Source organism: Emys orbicularis, chromosome 1, assembly GCF_028017835.1.
Source record: "Emys orbicularis isolate rEmyOrb1 chromosome 1, rEmyOrb1.hap1, whole genome shotgun sequence".
NCBI lineage: Eukaryota > Metazoa > Chordata > Testudines > Emydidae > Emys > Emys orbicularis.
The window spans coordinates 49,861,742-49,876,218 of record NC_088683.1 but is presented as its reverse complement, the minus strand read 5'-3'; the positions used below and the strand labels follow the sequence as shown (position 1 = coordinate 49,876,218).

The following is a 14,477-nucleotide window of genomic DNA, read 5'->3' as shown; positions in this document are numbered from 1 at the left end:
TAATACAGTGTGAGCACTGTACACTTTATATTCTCTGTTATAATTGAAATCAATATATTTAACAATGTAGAAAACATCCAAAATATTTAATAAACTTCAACTAGTATTCCATTAACAGTGTAATTAAAAATGCAATTAATCACAATATTTTTAATCATGATTAATTTTTTTAGTTAATTGCATGAGTTAACTGCAATTATATTAACTAAATTTTAATATTCTAAAATTTTAATACAGTATTAACTAAACAGGAAAGATATTAACTCCAGTTTCCATTTACACCCACCTGTCATCAACAGATGATATTCAGTACTTTTATACACACCTGCATGTGCATCCTAATCATCAGAGCCATAAGTCAGTAGAACAGCAGAATTTGGTTCTAATTGTCCTCTTTCACATTTGTGTTTTGAAGTTAAGCATTTTTACAAAGGAAATTCACAGCTAAATTTGAGTTACTTACAAAAGGGAAGATGCAAGTTTAATATAGTACAAATCAGGCATTTCTTTTGCCAAAGTGTAGTGCTCTAGGATAGTGAGTTATATATACATATGAGATTGGTTTACGGGCCATCTACTCTTCATGCTTTGGTATATTTGTCTTGGAAGAAGTATTGTTGACTAACAACATTTTATAATAATACGGTTATATAAATTGAATCTTATGTGTAAACCAACAATTGTATGCACCTACAAAGCAAGGCTTCTTACCTAGTGGCTGTTTCTCTTTGCCTGACACAGAACAATACAATATTTCCCCCTGAAATTATATAACCATGACAAAGCTAAGAATTAACTTAAAAGGACAGATCCCCAGCTGATGTACATTGTCACAGCTGCATTAAAATCAATGGAGTTGTGACAATATGCACCAACTGAGGAGCTGTGCCAAAGTATATAATAAATGAATCCCCATGTCAATTTCATTTTTCGTGGGTTATCGTAAATTGACTTAATTATTTTTATTTTTTTCTGATTTATGATCCAAAGATTTCAAACAACTATTGTTTTAAAGAAATAAATCGAGAAACATTTCACAGGCGCTACTCTCGTGTTTCAAACATGGTCAGTTTTAACAACACTTTGTAATGCAGTTAATGGTTTGTGGGCTGTGGGAAATGTAGCTAACAACTCCAAGCAGCCGTCACCAAGGTTACTGGTAAAGCTTTTCTGAAGACAAAAAGCACGTGAGGCTGATTCGCTGGTGACAATATTTAAGTGGCCAGCTGAGCTCTAGGTGGAGCCAGGGAGCGTTTAGTGCTTTCAGCGCGTTCAGAAGTACTCCCAGGACACAGACTAATTTACAATCGCAATGAATTCACTCTTGCGGAGGGTAATGGTGGGATGATCGCGCCCCTGGGGAAGCCTAGAGACGCTGTGCTGTACTTTTGGCCGCCTCCCATCCCAGGGGCCGGATGATTACATGGTAGCATCAGTGCAACACCCTCTGCGAAGCATCAGCCAGGGAACACCAGAGCGCGCTTCGTGGATCTAAGGGTTGGGTTGGGGGGGGGGGGAGCAGATGTCACGCCCCCCCCCCCCCCAACACACACACACAGCTAGGCTGCAGCCAGCTCTCCGAAGGGCACGTTCCGGGTGGAGCCTCTTAGGGCACATGGGCTGCTGCTGTGGCGTCTCCGACTTTCTCTGCACGTGCTGGTACATCGCTCGTGTGACCCCCATGTGTTGTGTGCAATTCAACTGTCCGCCAGGGGCAGGGATCCCTCCTTCTTCCCCCCACCCCCCGCCAGGGGCAGGATCCCTCCTTCTTCCCCCCGCCGGGGACAGGGATCCCGCCTGCTCCCCCAGTGGTGACTCGCACATGCCCCAGGCGGAGGCGCCTCACTGGTCCCCCCGCAGACCGAGCCGCCGGCGCTGGCTGACGCCGCAGCAGGCCGGGCGCAGGGGGGGCCGTGGCCGGGTCTGCGGCCCGCAGCGCCCCGTGTGGCCGGGTACTTACTGCGCAGCAGGACCCTGCCGAAGAGGCTCCGGTCCCGGTGCAGGGTGTTGCAGTTCCAGCGGTGCTGGCGGAACTGGTGCTGACACTCCGCCGTCCACTCCGCCACGCCCAGCCCGATGGAGCGCATGGCCTCGGGGTGCCGCTGGCACAGCTGCCGCTGCCGGCTCACCAAGCCCGGCACGTTGTCACACATCACCCGCGACGAGCCCACCGCCCCCATGTACCTGTGGGGAGCAAAGACGTACAGGCAGCGGGGGCGAGGAGTAGGGCCCGCGGGCGAGCGACGGTGCGTGTGGGGACAGGCTCAGCTAGCGGGAGGGAGGGGGCACGTATTGGGGGGGGAGCTACTGGAGAGGGGGAGGATGAGCTGCGAGGAGGGCACTGACTGGAGATGGGCAGTTACTGTACTGGGAATGGGGAGCTGCTGGGGAGAGCAGTGATGGAGAGCACTGACTGGGAATGGAGAGCTACTGGGGAGAGTACTGACTGGGAATGGAGAGCACTGACTGGGAATGGGGAGCTACTGGGGAGAGCACTGACTGGGAATGGAGAGCACTGACTGGGAATGGGGAGCTACTGGGGAGAACACTGACTGGGAATGGAGAGCACTGACTGGGAATGGGGAGCTACTGGGGAGAACACTGACTGGGAATGGAGAGCTACTGGGGAGAGCACTGACTGGGAATGGAGAGCACTGACTGGGAATGGAGAGCTACTGGGGAGAGCACTGACTGGGAATGGGGAGCACTGACTGGGAATGGAGAGCTACTGGGGAGAGCACTGACTGGGAATGGAGAGCACTGACTGGGAATGGAGAGCTACTGGGGAGAGCACTGACTGGGAATGGGGAGCACTGACTGGGAATGGAGAGCTACTGGGGAGAGCACTGACTGGGAATGGGGAGCACTGACTGGGAATGGAGAGCTACTGGGGAGAGCACTGACTGGGAATGGAGAGCTACTGGGGAGAGCACTGACTGGGAATGGGGAGCACTGACTGGGAATGGAGAGCTACTGGGGAGAGCACTGACTGGGAATGGAGAGCACTGACTGGGAATGGAGAGCTACTGGGGAGAGCACTGACTGGGAATGGGGAGCACTGACTGGGAATGGAGAGCTACTGGGGAGAGCACTGACTGGGAATGGGGAGCTAATTGGGAGGGCATTGACTGAGGAGCGGGGCTGAGCTATTAGGGAGAACAGAGTGGGACTCGCACAGGGAGATGTGCCCTTCTGCCTGGCTGTTTGCCAGGAGCCAATGCTGCTTTCAGTGCTCTGTAAGGATCCCTCCGCCTTCCTCTTATTTTCCTCGAACTAGCAAAGGCCGCAGAGCCCAGAGTCGGCTCTTCCTGGGACTACATTCTGATCATCCTCTCTTCCAGAGTCCGTTTAATGTAGAGTCTAATTTACAGCCGCATTTGCTTTTTTGGTAGAAATCCTTTCAAAATCGTTTGCCTGCCGTATATTCCTACCGAGACTTTGGAAGAACCAAAAACTCCTTTATAGCGCCTTACTTTGGTTTTTGTCATTTTTTTCTTAAATGACATCATCATCTGTATCCAGATGTTCGCTATTAGCCCTGAAATGTTTAGAAAGGTATCTTTTATAAAACCCAAACCGCCATGGCTGTCTTCTGAAGCGATCAAACAGGAGCAAATGTCTTTTTGCTGTGTTTTCATTAGTTTATATGATCATCAAATCGTTAAAGCTGTTATTTGCAAAAAAAATTATAGATATTCGGTAACAGATAAAAGACAACGTGACAAAAAGCCCTTGCAATAAATAACGTTTATGCACCTACGGAAACAGAAATAGCAATTGTATTGAAAAATGGCCAGTCTGATAAATCAACCTTTGATCCAGTGTCAGCCGTGTCAAGGTTAAATGCATTCTCTGGTCAGTATGTTTACAAGGGGAAGTTTAACTCCTCTTCTTCAGTGAGGTTTGTCTGTTTTGTTTTGTTTTAAGACCCCATTTTCTGAAGGAAATCTCTGATTTAGGCTCCCCCTTAATTAGCCCTGTGTTTTGCAGCTCCCTTAGAAGGATCACAACCAGCTCAAATATCTTTTGAACTAGGAGCTGTGGTCCCTACAGGCTTCTCCACTATTCATTTGGAGGTTTTAGTTCAGCGATGAGAAACCTTTTTTTTCTCCTGGAGGAGGGGCTGGAGGGAATCGAGGGTCTGAACAAAATTCTGCTCTAGACTATTCTGACAATTCATGTAACGGAATGAACATGGAGGGAAGGCAGTAAACAAACCATTCTCTCTTTCTCTCACTTTGCCCTAGTACAAACTGCACCATATCTCTTACTTTCATCGATTCCTTTGGCCACTGTGTTGTTACCCGAGAGATTTTCTGACAAGTTCATTTTCAGCTGTCATTTTACATGAAAAATAAGTAAATAAAAGAGCAAGGATATTCAATCAAGGAGAATTAATCAGATATATCCCTGAACCTGAACGATGCAAAAACTTGTTGCATGCCATAAGCAATATCTTCATACATTTCCTCCGATTCTTACATGGATTCTATAAATTGGTGATAGGAGCTCTGCGGGGCGTATTTTAATCAAGCTCCAACTGACTCTGCTGTTACTGTCCATACTAAAAGCTCTGATCGGTTCTCAGATCAAAGAGTCCTCCTTAGACATGTAGTAAAACAGACGTTTAATTGTTAAGGATGGGGACGGAGGAGTGGGAGCTGGGAGGGAAAAGAAAAGTTGAGAGAAGATGTAGGATAATTCGGATTGATTTAGGATTGGAGTTTTTGTATCTGAACAGCCGGCGGCGATACATTTTTGTGTGATCATTAAAGGGGTGGGGGTGTCAATTCTTCTAGTTTACCATTAATTTATCCCACCTTACCCAAGAGCAAATAAACCCTTGTAATCGCAGAACTTACCACCACGAAGAAGTGACTTCTGGGGTTTCCCAGAACAAGATCAGTGGAACCGCAAACCAGATCCCTAAGCGAAAGTTCATATTAGAAACACTTCACTCCACATCAGTTCTAATGCGAAGGGCGGAGGAAATCCCATGGAACAAAAACTACTGACACCGAGCCAAATGCACCTTGAGGGCTTCTCTCCTCACTGGATCAAGAGTCTCACCATTCCCATGTCACGGTTGCCAGGGGTCAGATTTACTGATAAGCTCTATAATGTGTCTGTGCAGAACTCCGGAGTCTGCTCAATTTGTCCAGAATCACATCCTCAAGGAGGGCAACAAGATCAATTCCGCTCTCATCCTTCTTCCTTGCCCTGATGCAGCTCTTCTGCGGTCAGAGCAAAGCTGAGTTGTGGGTTGCTTACAGACTGGGTGGGTTCTGCCTTTCTTTCTTTCTTAACTCTGATGGATGAAATGATGTCAAGAGACATTGGAGGAGGTAACACCTCTGATTAGGGAAGGAATCCCGATGAGCCAGTTGCCTTCCAATAACCTTAAATCCAAACAGAGTTAGTTAAAACCCTACACAATTACCAACACTGCACGGGATACGTTACTATTGAGAATACAGCAGTGAAGTCGCCAAACAACGGAAAATACTTAGCACTTCTCAATATTTGGTATCAATATATAACGTTTTATACAGTATTTCATTCACATATGTGTATGGAATTATAGATACTGACACGCCATATGAACCATGCAACTCGACTATAACATTATATATAAGAAACAGAAAATATTTCCATGATTTTGATTATTTTACTAATCTCAGCCCTAGGAAATTAGGAAGGGGAATGGTCTAAATTCTTCACATCTGAGGACACTAACTGTAACTGCCCAAGGTGATTCTGTAAAAGAATAGAGACCGGGTGAAATGAAGAACACAATGCACGCAAGCACATTTAAGTGTGAAAACTCGATACCATTTTATTTAACACGCTGAGGTCTTATTCGTGTAAATGTGACCCCGATTCCTAGCAATGGAGCTTCCTCTTCTCACCTGACTTTTGGCCTGAACAGTCTACTCCAAATTGTAGCCCATTGACTGTGTGGCAAACTCTTCAGACAACAGCCCGGCAGAGAACAACCGGTAAAAACAAACACATTGAAAATAGTCAGACAGCTCACATGACAGCGGCTATGCTTCACAAGAACAGCATCCATATTGCACACGTTTAGTATGTGAATTACTGTGCTTAGCTCCTTCAAGTGCCACCTGGAAACCAGACAACTGTCCGGATCCATTGTCTCTTTCAAATTACATTTAAAACTTTGCCCAGACTAACAGATCATCTCTCACTAAATTGTTGTTGCAAAGCAATTTGGGGGTGTAGGTGTTCAAATACCATGCATTGAAGATCAAATTAAACTTCCCTAAGGGAGTGGGGCGACAGAGAGAACAAACGCTCTGAAAGGTGACTGGATTGCAGATTTAGGACCTGATCCAACTCCTGTTGCAGTCAATGGGAATTTTTCCATTGATTTCAATGGAAGTTGGACCAGGTCCTAAGGCAGCCGGCTTGGGCCAGGCTGTTATCTAGAAGATACTGAGGCAGGGAAAAATCAAGCAAGCCCACTTCTCTCTAGGCTTGACGGGGCTACAGCATCTCGTCCAGGCTAGAGATGTCCTCCCCCGAAGCATCATTCCGGGTGAGAATCTACCGCACTGGTTTAGAGGCCGCGGAACTGAAATAAGGGTTGGTCGCTGCCGTCCCAAAACAGGTTTATACTCGCCAGGACCAGTGCATTCGGCACCCATCTGCTCTCAGAGCGGGGGAAGCCCAAGCGATGCGTGGTCTAGGGAAGGGCACCTCGGGCCTTACTGCTAGCAGGATTTGTCATTTGGCTCAGCCAAAGGGGCAGGGAGCGATCACTCGTAGCTAGTCCAACAAGCCTGTGTCTCTAGCGAGCTGGAGACGGGCAGAGATCGAGCCCGACCAAGATACTAGAGCTGGGAGCCCACAAGCAGAGAAACTCGGCGGGGATTTACAGAGACCAGAAAGTGAAGATGCTTCCCTGGAAGTTTGTATCCTCCAGGGAACTGGGGTGGGATTTGAAGGCTTCCATATGGCAACTGTTAAGCAGAAACTGTGCTTTCCTTTCCCAGAGAGTACACCGAGAAATAGCGATAGAGAGGAAACCGTGTCCAGCTGCCAACCCAGCTTGGAGCAGCCCGACCCAGGGCAGACTGAACAAATCCGCAGCCCTCTACGGTGACCCTGGCCAAGGGAGACGCAGTTCACCCGATGGGGAGGCAGAAGAAATGACCTCGCCTGAAACGGGCGGGCTGTGAAAGCCCCGTGGCTGATAACCCCAGTTCAGGAGAGACCACGGAGATTTTTTTAAATGTAAGAGTATAAAACCTTTCTGGAGAAAGGCAGGAGGCTGAACACATCAGACCCAGGGAAAGACACTGCTGGCCAGGAGCCAGATTCTCCCCCCCCCCAGCCTGCACCCTCAATCCAGACCACCCAGTCACCCTCGTGTTCCTGCTACCCAGCCACCCAGCCACCATCCCCTACGCTTCTCCCACCGCCACCCCATCTGCTTGCACCCGCTGTTGCCCGGGAGTCGCCACTAGGAAAAAAAGGTGTTTTCTTACCACATGATGCATGTGGTAAACTCCCGGTGAAGACAAGACAGGTGTTATAGTCTGACCATTGCTTGTCTCCTATTTCTTACCTGCCCCCCTTTCCTCAAGCCCTCTCCCTTTAAAAAAAAAAAAAAAAAAAAAAGAGGGCGGTCTTTTTAGCTCGGGATTTGAGCCTAAGGGAGGAAAGCACCCACAATCCATTGCGTTTTAATGTGATTTGTGGACCTAAATTCGTAGGATCCTTTGAAATATGTTTTAAAATCGGTTTCCTGTTGTATAGGCTGGGGATGGTTTATAAGTAACATTTACTTTAGGGAAGCAATCCAGGCTGGTACACTAGGGCTTTCCAGGTTTGTGCCGGTACCATTTAGAGGCAGAGTTGACTTACCTTCTACCAAGACTGTCCTGAGACTGAACTGGGACCACGTTCCCATGGGAGCCCTGCATATCACTGCTCTGGGAGCAGATCCTGAACTCAGGTACACCAGCATAAATCCCAATTCACTTCAGTGGAATTGCTTGTTTTCCACTGGTATAATGGAAAAAAAAGTGAGTTCCTGTCTTTATAGTGACAGTCACGTCTCACTAAATGAATGATAGTACATGGTAGTGACAAACAAACCAGGAGCTGCCCCTTTCTCTCATGCAGGATCTTATGGATGTAATAAGCTACCTTGTCCTTTCATATTTGTATGGATAACATTCCAGAGCTAGGTACAGCATGTTAGTGACTGCAGGCAGTCATCTTCAGTATGTTCGATTCAACATTGTATAGGGACAGATTTCCCTAATCTTAATAAGAACCTTGAACACCGCTTTGGCCTTGGCTTCCCTTTGTGCAACTAAGTTTCCCTTTCTTTAGTTTGGTCCCATTTTGGCAGTAGCACACACTAAAGAGAGATGGCCCACACTTCTGGGAAATAAAAAGGATTGGTTCAAACTTGATCATCTGCAAAAGGGACAAGTGTAGGACATGCTATATGGTAGAATGGTGTTGGCAACCTATGGCACGCGTGCCAAAGGCAGCACACAAGCTGATTTTCAGTGGCACTCACACCACCCTGGCCACCGGTCCGGGGGGCTCTGCATTTTAATTTAATTTTAAATGAAGCTTCTTAAACATTTTAAAAACCTTATTTACTTTTCACATAATAGTTTAGTTATATATTATAGACTTATAGAAAGAGATCTTCTAAAAACATTAAAATGTATTACTGGCACGCAAAACCTTAAATTAGAGTGAATAAATGAAGACTCGGCACACCACTTCTGAAAGGATGCCGACCCCCGCAAATTAGAGTGAATAAATGAAGACTCGGCACACCACTTCTGAAAGGATGCCGACCCCTGCAGTAGAACCTCAGAGTTATGAACACTTTGGGAATTAAGGTTGTTCGTAACTCTGAAATGTTTGAACAAAACATTATGGTTGTTCTTTCAAAAGCATACAACTGAACATTGATTTAATACAGTTTTAAAACTTTACTACGCAGAAGAAAAATGCTGCTTTTGACCATTTTAACTTAAATGAAACAAGCACAAACAGTTTCCTTAAAAATATTTTTTTAAACTTTCCCCTTTTTTAGTAGTTTACTTTAAACATAGTACTGTACTGGCTTTCTTTGTTGTTGGTCTCTGCAGCTGCCTGACTGCATACTTTTGGTTCCAAATGAGGTGTGTGGTTGACCAGTGAGTTCGTAACTCTGGTGTTCATAACTCTGAGGTTCTACTGCAAATGTTTCAGAGAAAAACAGTGATGTTAAAGCAAGTCTATTGCGGAGGACTGATGTCCTGAAGGGATTTGCCGTGGGAGATGGAGTCTTTCTCATCCAGATAGCTGGTTTAAATCCAGTCCCCTTTGCTTGTAACTTGAAGTCATTAGAGTCTGAAGACTGTTTGGTGGCCCCATTAGTGTGAGTTGAGTTGTTTATGTCACAAAGCCATCTTAACAATTTACCCTGATTTCAATCCCAACTGAGAGTCCTGGAAAATGAACTACCCCTCTCTGCTCTACACCTGGTCAGTCCAGTCCAGGGTTAAGGACAGGGGTGGCTCCAGGCACCAGCGAAGCAAGCACATGCCTGGGGCGACATGCCGCAGGGGGCGGCGTGCCGGTTGCCGTGAGGGCAGCAGTCAGGCCGCCTTTGGCGGTGTGCCTGCGGGAGGTCCGCCGGTCCTGCGGCTTTGGCGGCAATTCGGCGGCGGGTATGACGAAGCTGCGAGACTGGCAGATCACCCGCAGAAACGCTACAATCCGCGTGACCAGCGGACCGCCCGCAGGTGTGCCACCGAAGGCCACCTGACTGCCATGCTTGGGGTGGCAAAAAACATAGGGCCACCCCTGGTTAAGGAACATTTGTGGGGCAGGGAAGGGAAGCCATTGTGATAGCTTCAGTATTCTGGGCTATCGATTAACACTTTTGCTGAATGCTAGATTCATTTATTTAAAATGCAAATCATTGCGGCTCTAGGTGCATAATGCATAATCGAATTTAAACTTAGCAAACATAGTACTTTGGAACACCAAATATAGGGTATGATGAATTTACTACTATGAATACTTTTGATTATTTAGGAGCTAAACAAGCATTTTAAAAATCAAACATGGCCATTGTAGCACTGCAATGAATTGTAGCACGGCACTGTGATTTATGAAAAAGCCCATCTCAAATAAACAAACAAACATCATCCTACTCAGCAGTCTGAATTCTTCAGATCACAAACAAATTAGTAGGTCAGGTATAAGATTTAACAGTTCAGAAGGAAATGTTCATTTTGCATTTCATTTCCCTCCAACTGAAAGGAACATCCAGAAACCTGATATAGCACAGCTTGGATTTAAAAATTACTGACACAAAGTAACATTGGAGAGAGCTTTTGGAGTGTATAGGCTCCATTTATCCACACTGAGAAGTTATGAATGACACACTATTGGTTCCACCAGTAGGCAGCCTCCATATTTCCAGATATATAAAACTTGCTTCAGATGCATAGGGAGAGAGCATGAATGATGGTGTAAAGATGGGAGGGGGGGGGGGAGAAAAGGAGGGTGAGTGAGGTAATCCCTGGCAGAGTGAAGGGATAAGGAAGCAATAAGAAACAATATCCAGGATGTAGAGATGGCAAAGCTGGGCAGGACCTGCAAGTGCAGATGAGCAGGCTAATCTTCAGTGGGCAAAGCAGTGGCAGCTTCGGGATCCAGAAAAAGTAGTGACATGATCAGATTAAATGAGCAAGGGGGGAAATATCAGCAGTATTTTAGGCAGACTGGAGAGAAGCAATATTAATTAAGCCAGCAATGAGGTGAAAATCAGGCAGCCAGTAGGACAATCCTCCCTTTCAAATCCCTTTTCCCCGGAAGGCCTATCTATACCGCAGTCCAGGTGAACAACTAGGGAAGATTGTGGAGAGGGGTAATCTTTTCTGTCCTCCATGGAACCTAGAACTGTCTCAAACAGCAATAACCCATAGTTTAAAGATACTGCATAAGTGTTCTGGCACGCTACAAGAGTTTGTTAGTTTGACAAAAATAAATGGATTAGAATGGAAGATCTGAGGACACTGACACTAAATGCAATGGAGAGTGGTGGTGTCAAAAACTACTTCTGAAAATTGTGTTAAAACTAGCTATGTAAATATCTTCAGCCTTCTAGAGTAAGTAAAGTCTTGTGAAATTTTGAATTTTTTAGGCTTAGGATCTTGGATTTCTATTTTCTGCTTAATTCTGGTAGGACACTCCAGTATTTGATTGACAGTATCACTTTGTGCATTTAATTATATACAATCCCTGACTCTGTTTTGACTTTTTGCATATTGGATTTATGATATCGTAATTGCTCTTTCTGATTATGCTGTGCACACAAAAAATTTCACATCCATTGAGTTTATTCTGCTCACATTGTGCACTATGCAGTTGAGGATTTCCTTTGTAGGAAAGGATGGGACATTGAGTAGAATCATTTGTCTTTGCTGATATGCCCTATGGCATCATGACCAGATTTTGAAATATGAGCATCAGAAGTTAAGCATCTAAATTTATAAGTAAGCACTTAAATAAAGGTGGCCTGGTTTTCAGAAATGTGGAGTGCCACAGAACAAGGCACAGCATCTTTGCAATGCATATTGCCTGGCCAAGCACAGGCTTTTGTGGGAAGAGATCATAAAGGAAGGATGCTGAACACCATACCTTACCCTGAAAGGGACTACTGTATCTAGCTAATTCAATATTTTTTATTTAGATATATAGAATTGCTAAAAAAGGTGCCTCTCTGCATGCTCTGGGCATCCTTGCATAACTTAAAAATACATCCTAAATGTAGTAGAACAATTCAAAGTAACCTTCCAGCAGCAACTGAAATATTACTACACTTGATCTTACTTAAAATGGAAAAAAAGCACACTTGCTGTCTTGATCCCAATGTTCACTCATTTGATACTTCCTCCTGCCTGCCAGTGATCTCATTTCAAACTGGTCAAGAAGGTCAAGGACCCTTTCCCCTTTCTCTGAGCAAGAAAAGACAAACTTGATCTTTAAAGGTTCATGGGCATAAAATTAGCACTTTCTGGATGTAACCCCCCCCCCACACACCATAAAGCAATGGTTAAAAATGTCTCAAAAAATAGCTTTCTGTAGTGATGCTGGCTGACAGATATCTGGGGCTAGAGGGAATCTCTGGGCTCAAAAGATACCCTCCCATTATCCTAGCAAAGGTACATCAAAACGCACAGGAGGAGGAGACAAAGAAAGGTCCAAAGCACTTTTTCCTTCATAGGACTGGCAAGACCAGTTGGTGTTGATCAGAAAAGATTCCCTTCTGCTCTTAAATGTCAAAGCACCCACGAGGAGGGCAGGAAGCCAGAGGGGGGGGAAGAATCGTTACTACTCCCCATTCAGTATAAATAGGGCCATGAGATGGCTTTAATCCAAAATGACTTTTGCAAAATAATGAGAGAACACTGAGGCTGGAGATCTAAGGCCTTCACAGCTTCCCACTGGCTGGAAACAGCAATGCAAATAAGGCCCGAGGGCATGTCTGGAGCACTTTAACAGGGATTCAGGAAGGGGAAGAACCTCTACAAGTGAGGAAAAAATTACGTATAATTTCTCAGAACCTCTTCACAGATGAAAGAAATAAGGAGGCAAGAGCAGACATATGCTCCGTAAGAGTAGTTGTCAGCAAAAATGCAAGCTGGTGGATGGCCTGGTGGAGTTTGGGAACTAAAAAGGCAGGAGGAAAAGAAAGGCAAAAAGGCTACATCTTGTACCTGGTCAGACAGAGTAATCAAGCACAAGAGGTTTCAGAGTAGTAGCCGTGTTAGTCTGTATCCGCAAAAAGAACAGGAGTACTTGTGGCACCTTAGAGACTAACAAATTTATTAGTTATTTGTTAGTCTCTAAGGTGCCACAAGTACTCCTGTTCTTCAAGCACAAGAGCACAGTGATCTGTGCCTGTTGTTTTTTCCTCTTATTCTTCTGCTAAATTGTTGGAAAAATAGTGGTAGAAATGGAAAAAACTGAGAACTTAATATAAATTCTATACTTCTTTGTCACCTTGCAGCCGAGACTGACAGAACAGGGACTGGGCATTTCCTTATGTAGCCTTGGTTACAGGCAGCTCCTTTCCCTGCTCCTTTCAGAGTAGTTGAACTAAGGCTAGGTCTACACTACCCGCCTGAATCGGCGGGTAGAAATCGACCTCTTGGGGATCGAATTATCGCGTCTCGTCGGGACGCGACAATCGATCCCCGAATCGACGCTCTTACTCCACCAGCGGAGGTGGGAGTAAGCGCCGTCGATGGGAAGCCGCGGAGGTCGATTTTGCCACCGTCCTTACAGCGGGGTAAGTCGGCTGCGATACGTCGAATTCAGCTACGCGAATATCTTAAATCGACCCCCCCCTTAGTGAAGACGTAGCCTAAATCAGGACAAAGGATTATTCCATAGGCTGGGGAGCAGTGGTCCCATCTTACTACAAAACAAGATTGTTTTTCTAAATGTTAACATTTTGATCCACTATTGAATAGTAAAGTACCTCTCAGACAAAGATCTCAGAAAGAGCACTACTCAGTGACCCTGTTGTGGAAATATAGCTTTGTGTGTTTCCTTTGCTTAGATCTAGACATTCAACAATAAATGTAGCTTTGAAAATGCAATGTCCTCTGTCCCTAGAACAGAACTGGAGGTCAGGACTCCTGGGTTCTATTTCCAGACCATCACCAAGTTGCAAGGGGCCAGATTTTTAAAGTTATGTAAGGTGCCTAAAAATGCAGATAGATTAATGGGATTTTCAAAAACACCTACGTGCAGAAATCAAAAGGAGTTAGGTGCCTAAGCATTACTGAAAAAATCACACTAGGCACCTAAATACCTTTAAAAATCTGGCCACAGTTGACCCTGGTCAATTCACTCAGCCTCCCTATGCTTCAATTTACAACTTCTGTATTATCTCCATTTTACCTTACAGGGGTATTGTGTGGCTTAACTAATTAATGTATGCAAAGCTCTTTAGCACCTTATCTCCAGCAACCTCTTAGAAGTGCAAAGCAATGTATTATTACTATGGTTGCAAGATAGTGACTTTGGTTCAATACCTTAAGGAATAAGATCTCTCAGCAGGATTGTTTCTATCTGAAATCACCCACAGTGAAACTAAATGGCTCAGAATTTAAAGACAGCATGACTTGGGGGCTAGATTTTCAAATGGCCTCTTCACTCACAGTTCCCCCCCCCCCCCCCACTGTCTTATAGGTATGTTTGAGAAGATGATTTAGACACAACAATGACTGAAACAGACAGAGAAATTAGCAAAACTCTCCCTGAGAAGACAGAGACTAATGGACCTGAACTGCACCATTTAAGAAACAGTAATTTGAGAAGAGGAAATTAAATGCAACTTCATATGGTGATACGATGGAAGATAATAACCAAAGATCAGTTTTAGTCTTGCCCTCAAAATTAAGCACTCTCCTCCCCCA

General features: G+C 45.1%; 1 protein-coding gene across 1 annotated transcript in view; it reads right to left on the bottom strand.

Annotated features, from left to right (window-relative positions):
• Window positions 1-4,942, bottom strand: part of WNT2 (Wnt family member 2) — a 57,283-nt gene extending 52,341 nt beyond the window's left edge. The window contains exons 1-2 of the mRNA XM_065423843.1: window positions 4,863-4,942; window positions 1,961-2,184 (exon numbers count right to left, since the gene is read on the bottom strand). Coding sequence (XP_065279915.1) covers window positions 1,961-2,184; window positions 4,863-4,942 — 304 coding nt within the window. The remainder of the gene's footprint in view (window positions 1-1,960; window positions 2,185-4,862) is intronic.
• Window positions 4,943-14,477: the final 9,535 nt, after the last annotated feature.